This window comes from Natrix helvetica, assembly GCF_964273705.1.
Source record: "Natrix helvetica genome assembly, chromosome: 2".
Classification (NCBI taxonomy): Eukaryota; Metazoa; Chordata; class Lepidosauria; order Squamata; family Natricidae; genus Natrix; species Natrix helvetica.
In genome coordinates this window covers 71,515,639-71,535,116 of record NC_138552.1, presented here as the reverse complement: position 1 = coordinate 71,535,116, position 19,478 = coordinate 71,515,639, and the positions used below count along the sequence as shown (strand labels likewise).

Below are 19,478 nucleotides of genomic sequence, written 5' to 3'. Positions count from 1 at the left end.
AGACTTAGTCCTGTAAAGAAGTCTACAATGCTAGGAAAGGTGGGGACAAACAGGAAGGTGAATGGAAATTACAGTGACAATGGGTGTCCTATTGTGCAACATGAAGTGCCAGGCTGGGGTTAGATCACCCTGGAAAAAGATTATATGGTCACCAAGAGTCAACACTGACTTAATGGCACATGATCCATGAGTTACATGGGACAAGTGCAGTGTGGATTTATCCAATTTATCTTCTCATTTACAGTGTATTATCTCTCCTTATTTCATTCCCAGCCTCTTCTTATAACTATCCAGTCTCCTCATTCATTCATCCAATTCATGAACAATCAGTACAACTGAGTAATTACAAATGGTTTTTGATGGGCGATGTTAAAACCCTTTAACATCACAGAAATTTAAATTGTTATCAATAGGATTTTTACCCCATGCCATAGTCGCTCGGATTTCTAAACTTAATTTCAATTAATGTTTGTTACTTTCCTTTCCTTCCCCAACTTATTCCATCTTTTTCTTACTAGTTTGCTAGTTTGAAAGCAGCCCCAGAAACAAAGCCATTAAGGAAGACCACCAGCATAGCACTCCAGTTACTCACTCGAGAAAAGACCACGACGCTCATTCAAAACACACACGCATCGTTATGGAGCCAAGTACATATTATTGCCCAAGAACGTCTGCCAGTCTGCCATGACTCACTTAAGTGCTCGCAATCACACACTGCAGAGAACAAGGTCAGATTTTGTTTTTGTTTAGGAAAATGAATTCTACAAGGGCTTCTGTTCAGAGTCCCTTTGTGTCGACAAGCAAAAGCAACGTAACAAACGCAACTCACACTTTTCCTCTTCGGAGCAAAGCGCGTGAACGACGCCCGCAAGAAAGCAAAGCGAAGCCTGCATTCAGCCCGCAAACAGAGGCGGGGCCGTCTCCAAGCCCCTCCTACTTCTATCACCCCATTAGAAGCCGTAACCACAGAAAAGGGCAGAGGCTTCACCGTGCTTGCACACCAAGAACGCGGACCGGGAGGTCCCGCTGCTGCGTTCCGATTGGTCAACCCTCGCAGCTGTCCGGGAGGCTTAGGAACCGCCCCTCCCCTATTTGGAGTTGCGCGCGCTGTGATTCGTCGGTCTGTGGTCGGCCCTTCCTTCCCGCGCGGAACGCCCCCTCCTGGGATGATTCCGCCTCGCCTGCTTCCCTTCGCTCTTCCTGCCGTGCGCTTCCTTGGTCTCTAGGGGGAGCCAGTCTGCGACGAGCCGCACTTCCTCGTCGTTGCAAAAGCACCTTTCGTGCCTTCGCGGAGCGCTCAGCTGGGACTCTCCGGCTTCGTCGGTCGCTCCCGAGCCGCGCCGCTCCAGAGATCCTCCGCTGGGGAAGGGCTGCGGCGATCTGAAGGTGGCGAGCGAGCCGGCTCAGCGCTAGGATCGGCGGTCGCGGAGATTGGCTTTGCAACTTGGACGCAGCGATGTCCAAGCCGCCGCCTAAGCCAGCTAAGCCAGGTAAGGGAGGCGCTGCTCTCCCAAACCGCCTCCTTCTCTTCCTGGAAGCCGTCATCTTGATCTTGCTGCTGCCGCCGCCTCCCTTCTTATTGGAAGCGGGAGGGTCCCGCTGGGGTTGGGGGCAAGAGAAGGGGGTCCTTCCTGACACGTGGATCGGCGCTGGCTACGACTCAGCCGGGACAGCCCTGCAGGACGTGGTGCATTTAGCGTCCTAAACTGAGAGTTCACCCACCCACTTCCCTACTGTAGCTCTGGCAGCCTTGGATCTGGCTGGCAGACTCTCCTGCCCCTTCTCGATGCTGGAGTTGGCGAGGAAGAGGCTCGTTTGGAGAAGAGAAAGAGCTGCTCCCTGGGTCGGGTGGGGCCGGGAGGGAGGCTGTCAAAAAGTCAGGCCAGGAAGTTGAGTTTTGCTGAGCCCAGCCAGGCTCCCGCCGGAGCCATCTGGGGGCGAGTGGCGGCTGCGGCTCCGAGAGAGCGGAAGCTCGACCAAAAAGGATTGATCGCTTGAAATCTTATTGCAACCGGGGCTGCAAATAAGAAAGCCAGGCGGGCCGGATCGGGCCGAGCTCTGGTGCTTGTTGCGAAATCGGCAGCAACATTAAAAAAAAAAACTTCCGCACCCTCATCTGCAGACATGTGTAAAAGGAGCAGTTTTCCTCCGGATCAGGGAGGTGGGAAGAGAAAATTGTCCTGACACGCAGACTGCTTAGCAAAAAAAAGTGCTTGATGTTCATTAAGATACCAGATTAAGCAAACCCTGGCAAAATAAGCCGTTTGTCATTGGGGAAAAAGAAAGAATTGGGTAGCATAACCTCATGCATAAAATCAATTATTTTGCACTGTTCGGTTCTACAAGTCAGGCCATTCCCAAATCATTCATTTGCTCCAGAGAAGGGATTGGGATTTAATGAAAGGATACTAAACTGCTGGGATCTATAGCACGGATATGTCCTGATAGGTAATATATACAATCCAACACAGCATTTTTCTGATGCAAGAGAATGTGTGAGAGAAGGAAGTTATAAAAATGGTGAAATACTTGGGGGTTTCTTTCTGCAAAGAGGTGGAATTGATTGTGGGGGGTCACTGAGGAATGGGGCAGAGCAGAACCCCAAACTTTAAACTCTAACAGGAATTCCAAAGTGAAATTAGTTTCCCAGGGATTGCTCCCAAGGATTGAAAGTGTCTAAAAGAAAGATAAAAGACCATATTACAATATTTAAAACTTAGATTAATTCCGACAGCAGGAAGTCACGTAATGTTCAACCACATTACAAAATATGGTAAGATCCAAAACGGTAATTTTTAAAAAATTTAACCCAGCAAATGCACATTATTTCTTAAATTAGAAGAATAAAAGAAGCATCGTATATCTTCATAAAAATAATGCACCCTAAATAGATTCTGAGTCATGTTATATTGGCACCAGTGCTAATATGAATTAAATACCAGTATGACGATTAAAAAAAAATAATGAAAGTGGAGAACCATTAAGAATACTGAAGGCAATAATGCAGTGGTGGGATTCAAAAATTATTACTGCTGGTTCTGTGGGCATGACGTGGTGGGTGTGGCATAGCTTGGTGGGTGTGGCTTGGTGGGCGTGGGAGGGGAAGGATTTCCTCCCAATCAGCTGGGAGAATAGATGGGGCGGGGGAAGTCAGAGGTGGTATTTATTGGTTTTCGGAACTACTCAAAATTTCTGCTACCTGTTCTCCAGAACTGGTCAGAACCTGCTGAATACCACCTGTGCAATAGTGAAAGATTCATGCCATATCAGCTGTGGCTTCCCCCAAATCTTAATCTTTTCCTGAAAGCCATAAGAAATGTATGGAGGTGGGGAGAATTAAAGACGATTGGTCTGGGATGAAAGGGTTGTTTCATATCTTAGCCATCTATAATTTTTAGACAGCGGGGCTGAACAAGGCATACAAGAAAGTTTCAGAGGATGGCAAAACAACCTCACGAAATCAAGAATACTTTATGCGCTTTACATGAGCCTTCCTCAATCCACAACCCTTCCCATTTCTTGAACTACATTTCTTCCCCAGCCTGGACATTTATGTCTCTGAATAATAAAAAGCAGAGGTTTTATTTTAATTTTCTGAATCAGTTTCAATTTTTGTATTTCCCTTTGAAATATACTGTATATACAGAAACAGGCTAGGTAGTATGATGGAATCAGGATCTCCCTTCTCTTTCCAAGAATTATGTCTCAATGTAGCCACTTACTTTTGGGAAGAAAATGTAGCAAAATTTGTTTCTTCCTGGGGCAGTTTTGACAGCATTTCAATATATGTTCAAAGAACAATACTGTAGGGAAGAGTTTTTATGCAGCAGAATCCTGATCTCAGTCAAAACATACCATTTAATTTTTTAAAATGCAACCATATTTTTTGGACTATAAGATGCACCAGACTATAGGACACACCAAGATTTTGAAGAGGTAAATTTTTTTAAAAAGGTTTTTGTACTCTGCAGGACTCCCAAACCCTCTGCACGCCTCGTTTTTTGTGAAGAATGGGGCATGCAGAGTTTGAGAAGCCTGCAAAATGCTCCTTGGGGCTGGGGAGGGGGGAACGAGTAAAAAATGCCCTGTTTTTTATAAAAACGGGCCCATTTGCTGCAAAAAACAGGGCATGCGTGGTCCGTTTTTTTTTTTTTGCTCGTTTTTGCCCTTTCCAGCCCCAGGAGAACTTTGCAGGCCTCCCAAATCCTCTGTATGTCCATTTTTGTGAAGGGGGCAGGGTTTCAGAGGCGAAAAATGCTGTATTCAGTGTATAAGACGCACCCAGATTTTGTCCCTCTTTTTTGGGGGGAAAAGGTCCGTCTTATACTCTGAAAAAAACAGTACATAAATCTGGGGACCCTTCCATACAACCTTTATGCAACATCTACCTTGGCCCAAGAATCCAAGTGAAGTTTAAACTTTCATTTTAAAATTTGTTTTATATATTGTTACTTAATAAATCCATGACCACATTTCAGTTGTTTTGCAGAACACTTATTTTCCACAAAACATATGTACAGTAGCTCTTATTTTTAAGTTAAGGACTTCAATGGAAATATTGAGGCTAATTTAGAATAGTCCAGTCCTTGGTAATAGCCTAGTCTCAGAGCCTTATATCTTAGGAGCCTTACAACATTAACAAGTGTTTTACATTATTCACATAAGCAAGGGAATTTACAATAAAAGTACATTGTGGAGGCAGGGAGAATCAAAAACAGCAATTAATTTAAAAGCTGCTGACAGAGCAACATGTATGGCAACCTTGGAAACTGATGTCCCATATTCTCCCAATCAAAATGGGACTTGGCAAGAGTATCGTACGTACTAGTTGCATGCAACTGAGAAAGGCTGTTACTGAACCTTGCCTCTAAAATAATATTTATTGTTAGCCATCTTGAGCAATAGTTTGTCAGAAAAGTGGGATATAATAATATTTTGTTGTTTTGCTCTCTCAGAACCAGTGTGTGTCCTAGTGACTGTCTGGATTGGTCCCTGCGGGTTTTTTGGCAATATTTCAGAAGCAGCTTACCCTTGCTTCTTCCTAGGTCTGAGAGAGAGTGACTGGCCCGAGGTCACCCAGGTGGCTCTGTGCCTGAGGAGGGAAGAGAATTAATAGTCTCTGGTTTTTAGTATGATGCGTTAGTCACCGAAATAACAAGCTTTCCGATAATAAAAATATTCCGCTTGTGCCTGAAACTGAACTGCCAAGACACCAACATGCTTTCTTTCACCTGTCTTTCCAAAGTGAGGATCCCATGATGAAGCCTATCTCTGGTGCCTAATCACTTTTTTAGTCTTCCTGAAATGCAGTACCACTATCAGTTTCCTTTCTCTGAGTGGAATCCGCGGCCCCACTTCAAAGTTAGTTTCAGATCAGTTTCAAGATTCAGACTGTGAGTGTGACTAAAATAACAATTATTTCTGCTTCATCTGTGCTGACTAAGTTCATTTCTGTAAAACATAAAGATCTATTTTCAACTGTGGCATTCTGCCCAGTTCATAAGACCTTTGTTAACAGAACACAAGATTGATATGGGTGGGGTATAGACAGATAGCCAACACTGTAGCTATGCAGTATACCCGTCATTTGCTATAACATGAACGTATCTTGTTCAGTTAGTCCTTGATTTACAGCAGTTGGTTTAATGACCATTCAAAGTTATAATGGCATTGAAAAAAGGGACATGGCCATTTTTCACATAACCACTGCAGCATCTCTATGTCATGTAATTAAAATTCAGACACTTAGCAATTGACACATATTTATGACAGCTGTACTGTTATGAGGACACGTGATCAACCTTAGCAAGACTTTCTGACAAGAAAAGTCAATGGGGAAGCCACATTCATTAGTAACAACCATGTTTCTAACTTAACTGCAGTGATTGACAACACTGTGGCAAGAAAGCAGTGGTGGGATTCAAACTTTTTCACTACCAGTTCTGTGAGCGAGGCTTGGTGGGCATGGCTTGGTGGGCGTGGCAGGGGAAGGATACTGTAAATTCTCCATTCCCTCCCCACTCGAAGGGAAGATTACTACAAAATCCCCATTTCCTCCTGATCAGCTGGGTCTCGGGAGGAAGAAAATAGATGGGGGCAGGGCCAGTCAGAGGTGGCATTTACTGGTTCTCTGAACTATTCAAAATCTCTGCTACCGGTTCTCCAGAACTTGTCAGAACCTGCAAGAAAGATCTTAAAATGGAGCAAAACTCACTTACCAAACTTCTCATTCAGCAACAGAATTGCTTACAATTATAGTTGTAAGTCCAAAACTGCCTGTACTACTATAAATGTTGGTTCTGCCCACTGAGCACTGTATAACAACTGATTCTTCATGAAAAGTTAATTCCATTGTATTCCCTCCTTAAATAGAACTCTAAGAACAAAAGGAAATCTAAGTTTCCATTCCTGGAAGGAAGATCTTTCCAAACTGGCTTATGATGTACAATATAGTTTCTACATATTCCTTATATTCCTTTAAGAATATAAGGAAAGAATGATAAAACTGTGGTCCTTTCCCCTTCCTTTTTCCTTTCCTTCTCCTTCCTCCTGTGAATGCAGGGAAGTCTGAAGTTCAGAGGAAGGTGGGAGAAACCCATACAAAAGGTCCTCCTGAAAGCTATTGGAGAGCAAAGCAGTTGGCACTTGCTTGGCCTGGCACAGGTGGAAAGTAAAAACACAAGAGAATCCACTACTTCTTGTGCTTAGCAAATGCAGAACCCCAGGCTATATCCCAATGATGTAAGGGGAGGAAGGGGTTGAAATCTGGAAAAGCATTTCTTAGGCTTGGCATCCTTTCCAGCCAGTTTGCACATGTGCGTTCAACAGCAGAAGCTTGTGAGGCAGCAGTTCCCTGCACGGCCACAACTGGTTCCCAAATTTCTGTCGTTAAGCAAGACCAGTGTTCAATGAATTGTGCCCCATTTTACCACCTTTCCTGCCACAGTTGTTTGGCGAATCACTGCAGTTGTTAAGTTAATAACACGGTTGTTAAATGAATCTGGCTTCCCCATTGACTTTGCTGGTCAGAAGGTTGCAAAAGGTGATCACGTGACCAGAGGTGGGCTGCTCCCAGTTTTACTACTAGTTCGCTTCCCGTGCACATGTGCAGAACGATTTACAGTGAACTGCGCAAACGCATGCACTACTAAACAACATGCCGGCAGCGGTGATCAGGGAACCGGTTTGGGGGCTTGACCAGTCAGGGTCGCTGCCAGTTCTGCAACCCAGGCCAAAATACCACTACCGGTTTGGGAGCAAACCGGGAGCAACCCACCTTTGCCCGTGACCCCTGGGAACACTGCAACCATCATAAATACATTCCAGTTGCCAAGCACACAAATTTCGATGCTGCAATGTTCCTAAGCGTGAAAACCCGTCATAGGTCACTTTTTTCAGTGCCATTGTAACTTCAAATGGCTGTAAATCGAGGGCTATCTGTATTGCAAACAGAAGTGACAAGAATAATATTTTAAGAACCTGAAAAAGCCTCATAACAGGGTCTTTACAAATGTCATTAAAAAAAAAATCACATCAGCTCTGCATATTCCAATTAGGCCGTTCCATAGGGTGGCCTGAGGACATTTTGAATTGCACCCTTTGAACTCTGAATGCAGTCTTGTTTTCGGGAACCAATGCTGTGTGCGTGGTGCCCGGCTACAATGCAGCAAGAATAGGACTGTGCTATTTCTCCTTCTGAAGTCTGTGCAGCAAGCACACTTATCTGTAGAGGGAAGATCTATGCTGGAGTAGTACTACCGGTTTCTCCTTTGAGAAAAAGGAAATGAATGTGGGATTTTTTTTTCTGCCCTGCAGCTGGAAGGCTATGTGTCGAAGGAGACACATTTGAAATAGAAAACTGAAACACCCTCCAGGTGTCCCCTTTGTGTTCTTTCCCGAATGCAAACATCTGGCCTTAAATGATTGCTCTCTTTTTCAAATGGAATCATTGTTGTTCTTAACTTATTTTGGACTCTTTTAAACCTTTCCTTCAGTCTGCCATTTTAAGGATGGCTTTATTATCGCTACTGCAGTTTTTATTTTTTCCCCCCCCAACCAATATTTTTAACATTTATGGCAGAAAAGCACAGTATGAACTCTCACCGAAATGGAACCCTTAAAAACATCTAGGCAGATTCTTCCCCGTCCATCAGGGTTTCCCCACCTTAGCCATTTTAAGATGCATGGACTTCAACTCCCAGAATACCTCAGCCAGCAACTTTTGAACCCAAAAGTTCTCTTGCTAAGGGAGATAGTTGTTAAGAGAGTTTTGTGGAGGTTTATTATTTTACAATTGGAGACTGTGAATTTTGGGGAGAAATTTGTAAATATGGTGGAAAAAATATACACAACCCAAATAGCCAAAGTAGTAATAAATGGTGATACCACCGAAAAATGTAACATTAGGAAGGGGGTAAGACAAGGATATCCGCTATCACCTTTATTATTCATATTAACCTTGGAGGTACTGCTAATAAAAATCAGAGGGGACCAGGAAATAAAGGGCCTGAAAATAATAAGAAAAGAAAGCCCAAGCCTTTGTGGATGACTTAGTATTTATATTGGAACAGCCGTTAGAGACAGGACCTGAACTGGTGCAACATATAGAAGAATGCGGTAGAGTGGCCAGACTTAAAATTAACAAAAAATAAAACAAAGGCAACAACGAAAAATCTTACCAAAAAACAGGAAAGAGAATTGGAAGAAAGTATGGGCATACAGCTGACCAAAAAGTAAAATATGTGGGAATTTGGCTATCAGCCAGATACTTTTCAATTAAAAAAGATAATTATAGCAAATTAATACAATAGATTAAAAAAAATGATTTTGAAACATGAAAAAAAAATACAATTGTCCCTTATAGGAAGGATAGCTGCCATCAAAATGAACACTTTTCCAAGAATATTGTTCCTTTTTCAAGTAGTGCCAATAAATTTATATCCTTGCGTGTCACAGTTGTTAAGCGAATCGTGAATGTTGCAGTATCCTAGGATCCTTCTGAGACCTTCTGACCAGCAAAGTCAAATGGGCAGCCAGATTCACGTAACAGCCATGTTACTAATTTAACAACGGTGAATCGCTGCAGTTGTTAAGTTAGTAACATGGTTGATAAGTGAATCTGGCTTCCCAATTGCTGGTCAGAAGGTCTCAGAAGGATCCCAGGATACTGCAAGCATCATAAATATGAGTCAGTTGCCAACCATTGTATTTTGTTCATGTGACTATGGAGATGCTGCCACAGTCACAAGCGTGAAAAGCGATCATAAGTCACTTTTCTGAGTGGTGTTCAAACAGTCACTAAAGGAACTGTTGTAATTCAAGGACTACTTGGACATAAGCTTTATGTACACAACAATACTGCAGCACAACTTTGTGGTGGTCAGAACTCCACAAGTAAAATGCATACTAAATACCATATATAAACAAAAACAAAATAGGTCCAGTTCCATTACTACTGCAATCAAGTCCTAGCGAGTTCCATGAATAATAAAATAGGATTTTGCTATATTGAAAGAAAGAGAATTGTACCCCAACAGCTGTACATAAAATAAATCTCAATCCTTATTTTATAGGAGCTTATAAAGGATATTTCATAACTTTATAAAAGAAAAACAGTACATCTAAATATGGGCCCCAGATTCATCAGTTACTTTGCCACAACAGAGGCTTGCCACGTATGGGACTGCCACATCTCCTCGTTGTATTCAGTTGAACGATCATGTTACCAATTACAGTACTATAGTTCAAATATATTTCTGAAATGAAAATGCATTCTTCACAATGAGGTTTGTTTTCTTTTAAACCCCCTTTTTAAACTTATAACAGAAAGGCAATTTCAGGTCCACTTATTTAGTATTGGAAACATGTCCTCCTTAGAAGTTAAACATGTGTAAGCAGGAAACTGAATAAGTGGCAGTAGCATTTTAATAAATGGAAACAATATAAAATGCCACCTTAGCATAAAAATAGAAAATAAAATATATAAAGTATATTTAGTTTACTAACTACACTTTGTATAGATGTGACATTGGTGGAGGAATAGAATAGAACAGAACAGAACAGGAATTAGAAGGGACCTTGGAGGTCTTCTAACACAACCCCCTGCTCAGGCAGGAAACCTTATACCATTTCAGGCAAATGGTTGTCCAATCTCTTCTTAAAACCTTCAGATGTTGGAGAATTCACAACTTCTGGAGGCAGGGTGTTCTACAGATTAATTATTCTAACTGTCAGGAAATTTCTCTTTAGTTCTAAGTGGCTTCTCTCCTTGATTAGTTTCCACCCATTGCTTCTTGTCCTGCCCTCAAGTGCTTTGGAGAATAGCTTGACCCCCTCTTCCTTGTAGCAGCCCCTTAGATATCAAAACACTGCTATCATGTCACCCCTAGTCCTTCTTTTCGTAAAGAAGGAGTAGCAGTCCAGTAAATCTGCTCAAGAATGAGGTTTTTTTTAATAATGAATAAGTTATCATAAAGGGCAGGGTTGAAGAAAATGAGTAAGTTGAAAAAAAGCTCTAGTGTTCAAGAACAATGGCCTCTTATTCAGAAAGCTTTAGTGTTTAGCTGAAAGCAGTCAACATAAAATTCTTCCCCCACATAATCTCAGATCATCTTAAAGGGCTATTTCCCCTTATATTATGATTAAAATATTATATTATGATAAAAAATAAATTATTTAGTTTTGGCCAAAATTGTTTGAGAGAACATAAAAAATGATTTTGGAGGAGTAGAGGCTAATTGCAATGATCCCATTTCTGCTGGTGATTTCCAAATGCTGTTTTTTTAAATTAAAAGTTTTTTTATCTTAAATTTTCAAAACAAACACAACACAAAGAATCCTCCTTCTTTACATACTGTAGAAAGTGTATCGGTTGGTTACAAAAAGCTTTCGTGCGTCTCTTCCACTGTCGTCACAAAATTAACTCAAGTATTTTAAATCAGATATTTTTATACATATTGCCATCACCATACCTCCATTTTCATTTGACTATAATTGTTTAAACCTCCATCATAAAATGTACCAAGATTTAAAACCTGACCACATGCTGGCATTTCATTTGTTATTTCTAATATCCTCCAATAACACTATATCCTTATGGCCTATTCTGACTAAACATCAACAATATTTAGTAACAAAAATTTCTAATCCTCCTTTCCAAATTACTGTTTACAATTTACATCCAATTTCCTTATGTTGTACCCATGCATATATATATATATATTTATCATTATCCCTCCTTCATTTAACTCTATCCAGTGACGTGCAGTCAGGTGAGGCAAGTGAGGCACAGCCTCACCGCTCTCATCATGAAAAGAAAAAAAATGTAAAAGGAAAAAGCTGAGCTAGTTGCTGCCTCACCGTGGATGACTCTGCTTAACTGTTAAAAAAAGCCTCTAAAAAAGCGCCCTCTACTATGAGGCAGGAGAACTGCATGCCTCCTCTAGTCTGACTTTAGGTGTTTTATGATCACTCGAGCAGAGTTAAGCAAAGGTTAAAAGCCTAAAAATTCCTGACATAGGTGAGGCATGCAGTTCTCCTGCCTCATAGTAGAGGGCGCTTTTTAGAGGCTTTTTTTAACAGTGAAACAGAGTCATCCACGGAAGCCAGGCAAAGAGCCATGCTGTAGCGCACACACTTTCCTCCAGCCTCTTTCTTTTGGAAGGCTCGGATCGGCTCCCCTCCGGCTTCTCTGCCTCTCCTCTCACCCCAGGCTGCCAGCAGGAGGTGAGTGGGTGGGCTTTATTGCGTTCCAGCATTTCCCACCCAGACAGCAGGCTGCATTTGCAATGGTGGAGGTGTTTGGGGAAAGCAGCAGGGGAATGGGAGGGATGGCAGAGGAGCTGCTTTCAAGCCACTGGAAAAGATATCCAATCCAACTTTTGTGTCTGTGTGTGTGTTTGTTTGAGAGTGAGTGAGAGAGCGAAGGGGGTAGTAGAGATAGTCCAATCCAACTTGTGTGTGTGTGTGTGTGTGTGTGTGTTTGAGAGAGGGGGAGGAAGGGAGAGAGGGAGGAAGGAGGGGAAGGGAGAAGAAAAAGAAAATGAAAAAAGGAAATTTATTTTGCAAAGGAGAAAAACAAATGCTGTCGTTTTAAATCGGAACTGAGCATGCCTGGCTGTGGAATTCTGGAAGTTGAAGTCCACAAGTCTAAAAATATTTGAAACCCACCACTGTGTCAGTGCCTCACCAGCCATAAACCACACCGCACGTCACTGACTCTATCCATTATCATAGCTTCCCCCCCCCAATAATCAAAACTTAGCTAAATTCAACTTAGTTCTTTTTCATTAACCTTTATATATAACCAGTAATTTCTAATCTTCATTTCATAGTTACCATTCAATATTCATATCCAATTACTACTTGTCATACCAATACATATGCATACATTATTATCATCATCAGTTGTTTATTTAACCATATCTATTGTCACTAATAAAATTTCTCTCTTTAAATCCATAAATTCTTTTGTTTTTCTCTTCTTCTGTATCTTGCCATCTGGGGTAGAGTTCTCCATTTAATTCCTCTTTCCGTATTCCACTCTTTCCATTTCCAGACACCAACCAATCACCATAGATATCAGCAGATTTGCTTTCTTTGTGGTCATTTTTCTCTTCAGTTTTTAGGACTCTAACCTTCACTTTTTCCACTTGATAAACATCTCCAACTTCATCATCATATTTTACCGTTAGATGCTCTAGATTTTCCAACTTCTTCTCCGTCCTCTCAAATGTGTTTGATAATTTCTGAATTTCAAACATTATCTTTTGCAAACTTAACGCTTCTTTCTGGTGTTGAAATTGTGCCGTAATTTCCAGCTGACAAATAGTGCTACTCTGGCTTGAAGGAATTTTACAAGGTTAAACATAAATTCACAGTAAAATCTTCTTTTCACTTTCTCTGGTTAGAGATATAATTCAAAAGGACACCTGTATAAACAATTTGTCCTTTGGTTCTTATCACTCTCTATAAACAAACTGTGAGACTTTGAATTGCCAAGCCAGACTGTTCAGTGAGGAAAGTGAAAGTGCTTTGTTTCCAATACACAAGCCTCCAGCCTCCAATCAGCAGCACTAACTTTGTTGTTAGAATTCTCTGTTTCTTCCTTTTCTTTTTTTCTTCATATTCCAAGTTAAAAAAAATAAAAATCAAATTCTTGAATAAAATAGAGGAGAAAAAGAGGAAAACACACGTAGTAATGAGGAAGGAGAATTTTAGTCCATAGGTTGCAATAATAATAATAATAAAAGATAGAAGAAGAAAGCTTAATCCATTCATTTTAAAAGGCTTGCATAAATTTCATCCATAAAAATAGCATTTAAGAGCAAGATAACGCACTGACAAAAACCATTCAAAGCTTAATTCTGCCGCTTATTTCTTCTGTTCTCAGATTTAAATTAATTTTAAGTTTTTTGTAGGCAGTCTCTTTTAAAACAGTAAAAAATTCCTCACCAGCTGTAAACACTTTCTCTTTCCATTTCTTTCCATTCGGAGCCATCCCAACTTCATCAGCCTAGGGGCTGTGCTTTTATCGCCAGCTAGAAAATTTTCTCCTGGGTCGATCAGGGACTTTGTGGTGTCCCTGCGATCAGCAGGAGGTATTCTTCCTGTTCGCCACCTCTACGGGATGGTTTAGGTCCGATTGGACCACCCAGCGATAAAAGTTTCGGCAGCGATCTCAGAACATTGAGATTGCATGTCCGTCTCGTAGCGACATTGGCTCCTCCTCCCCCAAGTGCTGTTTTTTTTTTTTTTTTTGATGGATTTTTTATGAACTTCATGCAGGAGTTAACATTTTTAAAGCAAGCTATAAAGAAATGGATTGAAAATCCGTATAATCACTTTTTGCCTGGACATGTCCTTTTAAGAAATCTGCACTGCAGCAAAATCCCAAAGAAAACAGTCTACATCATTTGTGGTTCCTGTTGACATAAGCAGAAGAAAACGCAAAAATAATTGGAGTGCAATTTTCTCCCTCATGAGATTTCTATGTTGATGAAAGGAGTGAAAATAAATAATAGCACACATTACAGATTAACACTTGATCACACTTGTACTAATATTTCAAGATATTTAGTGCCAGTTAATAGGGGCTTCCTTGTTCTGATGTTGCATGGTGCCTCTTGATGGCTTATTCTCTATACCATTTTTTTACTTTCTCTAATGTTGTTTCACTATGGGAAGAACTAATACTAAAACCTAATTGTTAGATGTTATACCATCTCAACTGGGTAAAATGGCCCAGACAGATGCTGTCCATCTTTTGGTGATTTGAGTAGACTAGTACTCCATCCAGTACAAATTAGTTATAATTAGAAGCTAAAGCAATTGGGGCAGTTATATTTGTCATCCAAGAATGCAGATAGAGGAAATAAAAGGACAGAAAATGCATTTATTTGACATATTGTTGCTATTTTTTTAAAATCAAATATTGTTCTTGCAGTCCACTATTATTATTTTTTTGCAGTAACACAACTCAAAAACACAATTTTTTCTTTCTAGTGGTCCAGCTTTCACAGCCATATGTGGCAAGTGAGAAAATCATAACCTGGACAACATTTACCCTGTATAATCTCATATAACTCCATCTACAACAAGCCACCTCTTGAATTTTCAACCAAAATACTATTAAAAATGAAACTAAACCTCAAAATGTTTTATGTTGTAATTTTCACAATTGACTTATCCGTGGTAATGTAAAATTATATATGTTTCATAGTAATGAGGATCAGCTAAACTGCAGATGGGCTTATACATGCCCATCAATGGGATATATGGATATTTTAAAAGAGTATAACCGTGTGTGTGTGTGTGTGTGTGTGTGTGTGTGTGTATGTGTGTATGTGTGTGTATGTGTGTGTATGTGTGTGTGTATACATACATACATACATACATACATACATACATACATACATATATACGGTCTTGTTGTATTCGGGTCTTTTCTTGTGTAAGATTGAGATTGTCTTGGCAATGTTTCAGCAAGGTCTCACTCGCCATCTTCAGGCTGGGTTTTGGGCTTAAAGTGTGATCGGAGCTGCCGTCTTTCTATAAATATTGGTGGGTGGGTGTGGAATGCTGGCTCTGTTTCAGTAAGTGGAATGATTGGTTGTGTGGTTGTATCATGATTGGTAGATTGGTGCTGATTGGTGCTGTCTGTGTGTCCGTTGTTTCATGTTGTAATTGTCTGGGTGGTGGGTGGGGCTAGTTTGTTGAGTAGGGCTGGTTTCCAGATGTCTGGTAGGCAGGAGGTATCGTCACGTTTATTCGTGTTGTGGGGGGTGTTTTTCTATTTCAATAGCTTCCATAATTATTCTCTTGTTGAAGTGGTCTGTTTTGGAGATTAACCTGGTTCCTTCAAAATTAATTTCATGTCCTGTAGCTTTAAGGTGCTGGAAAAGGGAGGAAGTTTTTTCTTTTTTTCTTACTGTGTTCTTGTGTTCCGTGATGCATGCATTTACTCTCCTGTTTGTTTGTCCTTTGTATGTTGCAAGGCAGATTTTGCATAGTATTTCATAGACTCCTTGGTTTTCTAGCTGGATTTTGTCTTTGGGGTTTCTTAAGATGTTGGCTGTTTTTTGGTCAGTGTTGAAGGCTATTTTGATATTGTGTTTGTGGAGAATTTTGCTGATTTTATCTGTGGTGCCTTTAATGTAAGGGAGGAGGGCAGTGTCGTTGTCCTGTTCTGTGTCTTGGTTTTTGGGAGAGTCTCCCTTTGGATTAGGTTGCTAGTCGTTTTTCTTTGGAATCCGTTGGAGATTAATACATTTGTGAGAGTGTGTAATTCAGTTTTCAGGTGGCTAGGCGTTTGGTTTTGGAGATGAGGGTCTTGGCTACAGAGTTGATCTGTGCAGGGTGGTGATAGGATTGTGCATCTAAGTAGCAGTTGGTGTGTGTTTTTTTCTGGTAGATGGTGTGTCCAAGGGAGACATTGGGTTTTTTGTAGATTAGGACGTCCAGAAAGGGAAGTTGGTTGTTTGCTTCTATTTCCATGGTGAATTGTATTTTGGGGTGTAGGTTGTTGAGATGTGTGAGGAAGTTGTCCAGTTTTTCTTTCCCATGTGGCCAAATCACAAAAGTGTCATCAACATATCTAAGCCAGAGTTTAGGTTTGTGTTCAGATTTATCTAAGGCGTTAGTTTCAAAATGTTCCATGTATAAGTTTGCATCCAGCTAGAAAACTGAGGAGTCTACGAAATACCATGCAAAATCTGCCCTGCAAAATACAAAGGACAAACGAACAGAAAAATAAATGCACACATTGCAGGACACAAGAATGCAGTAAGAAAAAAAGAAAAAAAAACTTCCTCCCTTTTCCAGCACCTTAAAGCTACAGGACTTGAAATTAATTTTGAAGGAACCAGGTTAATCTCCAAAACAGAACACTTCAACAAGAGAATAATTATGGAAGTTATCGAAATAGGGAAACACCCCCACAACATGAATAAACGTGATGATACCTCCCACCTACCAGACATCTGGAAACCAGTCCTAGTCAACAAACGAGCCCCACCCACCACCCAGGACGTTATAATATGAAACAACAACGGACACACAGCCAGCACCAATCAGTACCAATCTACCAATCATGATACAACCACACAACCAATCATTCCACTTACTGAAACAGAGCCAGCACTCCACACACACACACACACACACACCAAGATTTATAGAAAGACGGCAGCTCTAATCACACTTTAAGCCCAAAACCCAGCCTGAAGATCGCGAATGAGACCTTGCTAAAACATTGCCAAGACAATCTCAATCTTACATGGGAAAAGACCTGAATACAACAAGACCAGCATACCTACACCCATGAAAATCTACAAAAAACGTGTGTGTGTGTGTGTGTGTTTTGTAGATTTTCACGGGTATGTGTATATGTGTATGTACATATGTATGTATGTATATGTATATATACATACATACACATATACTCATACATACATACACATACATACATACATACATACATATACACATATACATACATATTCATCCATCATATATATATGATTTTTTCACTTGTCACATGTATGTATGTATGTATGTGTGTATGTATTCATAGAGAAGCCCATCCACAGATAAACCAAAGCCAATTTTTAGGGTGTATTTTGGTACCTGAAATTCCCAGTTTCTCAAATTCTGCAAGTACGGTATATATATAGTACCCTTACTGTCTGTTTGATGCCTCTATATTTTAATATTTGTGTAGATCTGTCATATTCTTTCTTCTAAATAGCTTATGTGCATTGAGTTAATTTTGTTTTTTGACATAAAAGTAAGTTTTTATATCTATTTCTTGTTTTCTAGCATTTCTTAGGATATATTTTGCATAGGTTAAATACATAAGGGAACCATATGAGATTCTGTTATATACTTTCCCAAATTTCCCAATTTTTAAATAGGTCCTTAATCCATTCTAACTGTTGCTTCCTGGTCACCATACAGATTTGTAAGTTGGCAGATAAAATGGCCAATACACCCCTGTTTTTAACATGATGATGATGAGCTACTGGGTCAGTGTTGACTTGTAGATTTTGTCATCTACAAATGCCTCTAATATTATACCATACTGAATAACCATTCAGAATTCCTGCAGTTAAACTGGTATCGTTGTTTGCTTGAGGGCCATATTGATCAGTCCAAATTGCTCAATCATATATCATATTTAGTAGCAAATTAATGAGCATTCTTCTAGAGACTAGAAGAAATGAAAGTCATGTAAGTTTTCATGCAGCTTAATACTAGAAGGAAAAAGGAAGAAAATAAATATTTTAAAAAAAGAGGAATCCAGACTCCATCTACTTCAACTCTGTCAAGGAGAAATATTCTCTGGTTAATACTTATTTCTTTCTGTACTTTAGGGCAGGTGAAAGTTTTTCGAGCCCTATATACATTTGAACCCAGAACAGTAAGTATATTTCTGCTTTTTAAAAGATACGTAAAAAAGGAAAAATGGAATATTAAAGGATAACTTGGTCCAATCTATTTTTTGTGAACATGAAACATGGGAAGGCATGTGTGTGTTTCCCCTGCGGAGATGAAATATCATTCCATTTTTCCAGTAGTGTGGAGGGAGGGGTCACGGCAGGGTTATCGCAGCCTGATTGGTCCATTTGACTGAGAGAAAGCTTCTTAACCTTCGGCTTCTCCCGTTGGTTCCCAGTTTCCTCTCAGTCAAGGTCCAAGACTCAGGTTTGGTTCCTAGTTAGAGAGTTTTTATAGTATTTTAGTATTGGATTTGGTAAAAAAATTGAACATTCTAAATTTAAAGTTTTTTGCTAGTTGGTCTGCCTTGCAGGGCTGTTGTTACTGCCCTCGGAAGGCTGAGAGACGGGGGGGGGGGGGCGTTCCGTGCCTTTCCTCTCCCAGGGGATCGCCCGGACTGATGCCTGGAGTCTCGGGCGTGCTGGGCGATCCTATAACCTCTTTTGCTGCCTAGTTTGCAGCGACACGTTCAAATTGACTGGAGCCGCAGCGCGCTGGGGTTTTTCGGCGCGAAAGCGGCAGATCGGCTTCCTTTCCAGTCGCCTTGATCCCGGGGCCGGTTGCGGCTCGCGGCAGAGGCGCGGGGGCATTTTTTCTTGCCTACGGGGGTTTTTAGGCTCCCCCAGTGAGTGCAGGCTTGGATCGGGGCGGCGAGCTTGCGAGCGGTCGCCCAGAGGCTCGGGAAGCGTCAGCCAAGGTCGGCGGCCATTTTTGGGCGCGCTTTGTCGGAGGACCGCCCACAGAAGCCGGCGGCCATTTTTACCACACGTGGCTGGGCCTGCAGCACGTAGAGGCCGGAGGATCGTGCTGGTGCGAGTAGCAGCATCGCAGGCAGCCCAGAGCAGGCGTCTTCTCACCAGCTAAAGGGCTGTGGCTGCTGATTTTCCCTGTTTTTCGGCTGTTTACCACCTGGAGCACGTGAGTGGGGCGATGGCGGAGAGATCAGAGTCCCAGCAGGCCGCGCCACCCCAGGCGGGCGAAGATAGGGCGGATCCCACCCCCACAGTTAGGCCTCGAGCTCCTCGGCCTTGCGCAGAGGAAAGGCCTTCAAGAGCTCTGCAGAGAGATGAGCTCAGGCGATCAAGGGCCATTGAAAAAGTTATTGAAAGGGCCGAGAAAAGGCAGGCTCGGGATCCTGGGCCTAGATCCGGATCCCCACGTGCTTTGGCTTCCTGTCCTTCTCCTCCTGTGGCCAGGGGGTTTAGCCCTTCATCTTCATCTGACTCCTCAGGTAGATCTGATAGGAGTCAGGGGCGGGGGGATCCTCGCTCTCCTTCTCCTTCCCGGGGGACTAGAGGGGCAGATAGGGAGGACCCATTGGAGGGTACCTCTGCAGGCCCGAGTAGGGGCAGTAAACGTAGCAGGGCCCATGTGGCACCAGATTATGATTCAGAGGGCGATGAGGAGGATCTGGAACACCTTCCTGAGAACCTCAAAAGGCTTATTTCTGTGGCCATCTCTAGGGGCATAGCCCAAAGGGACAG

The 19,478-nt window shown here is 41.5% G+C and overlaps 2 protein-coding genes across 2 annotated transcripts in view; one reads left to right on the top strand and one right to left on the bottom strand.

The window, feature by feature from the left end:
• The window catches only part of CARNMT1 (carnosine N-methyltransferase 1), a 33,968-nt gene extending 32,835 nt beyond the window's left edge, over positions 1–1,133 (bottom strand). The window contains exon 1 of the mRNA XM_081943832.1: positions 830–1,133. Coding sequence (XP_081799958.1) covers positions 830–893 — 64 coding nt within the window. The 5' untranslated portion in view covers positions 894–1,133. The remainder of the gene's footprint in view (positions 1–829) is intronic.
• A 150-nt stretch (positions 1,134–1,283) lies between these two features.
• OSTF1 (osteoclast stimulating factor 1) overlaps positions 1,284–19,478 on the top strand; it is a 42,609-nt gene continuing 24,414 nt past the window's right edge. The window contains exons 1-2 of the mRNA XM_081942030.1: positions 1,284–1,490; positions 17,871–17,917. Of these exons, the coding sequence (XP_081798156.1) occupies positions 1,457–1,490; positions 17,871–17,917 (81 nt within the window). The 5' untranslated portion in view covers positions 1,284–1,456. The remainder of the gene's footprint in view (positions 1,491–17,870; positions 17,918–19,478) is intronic.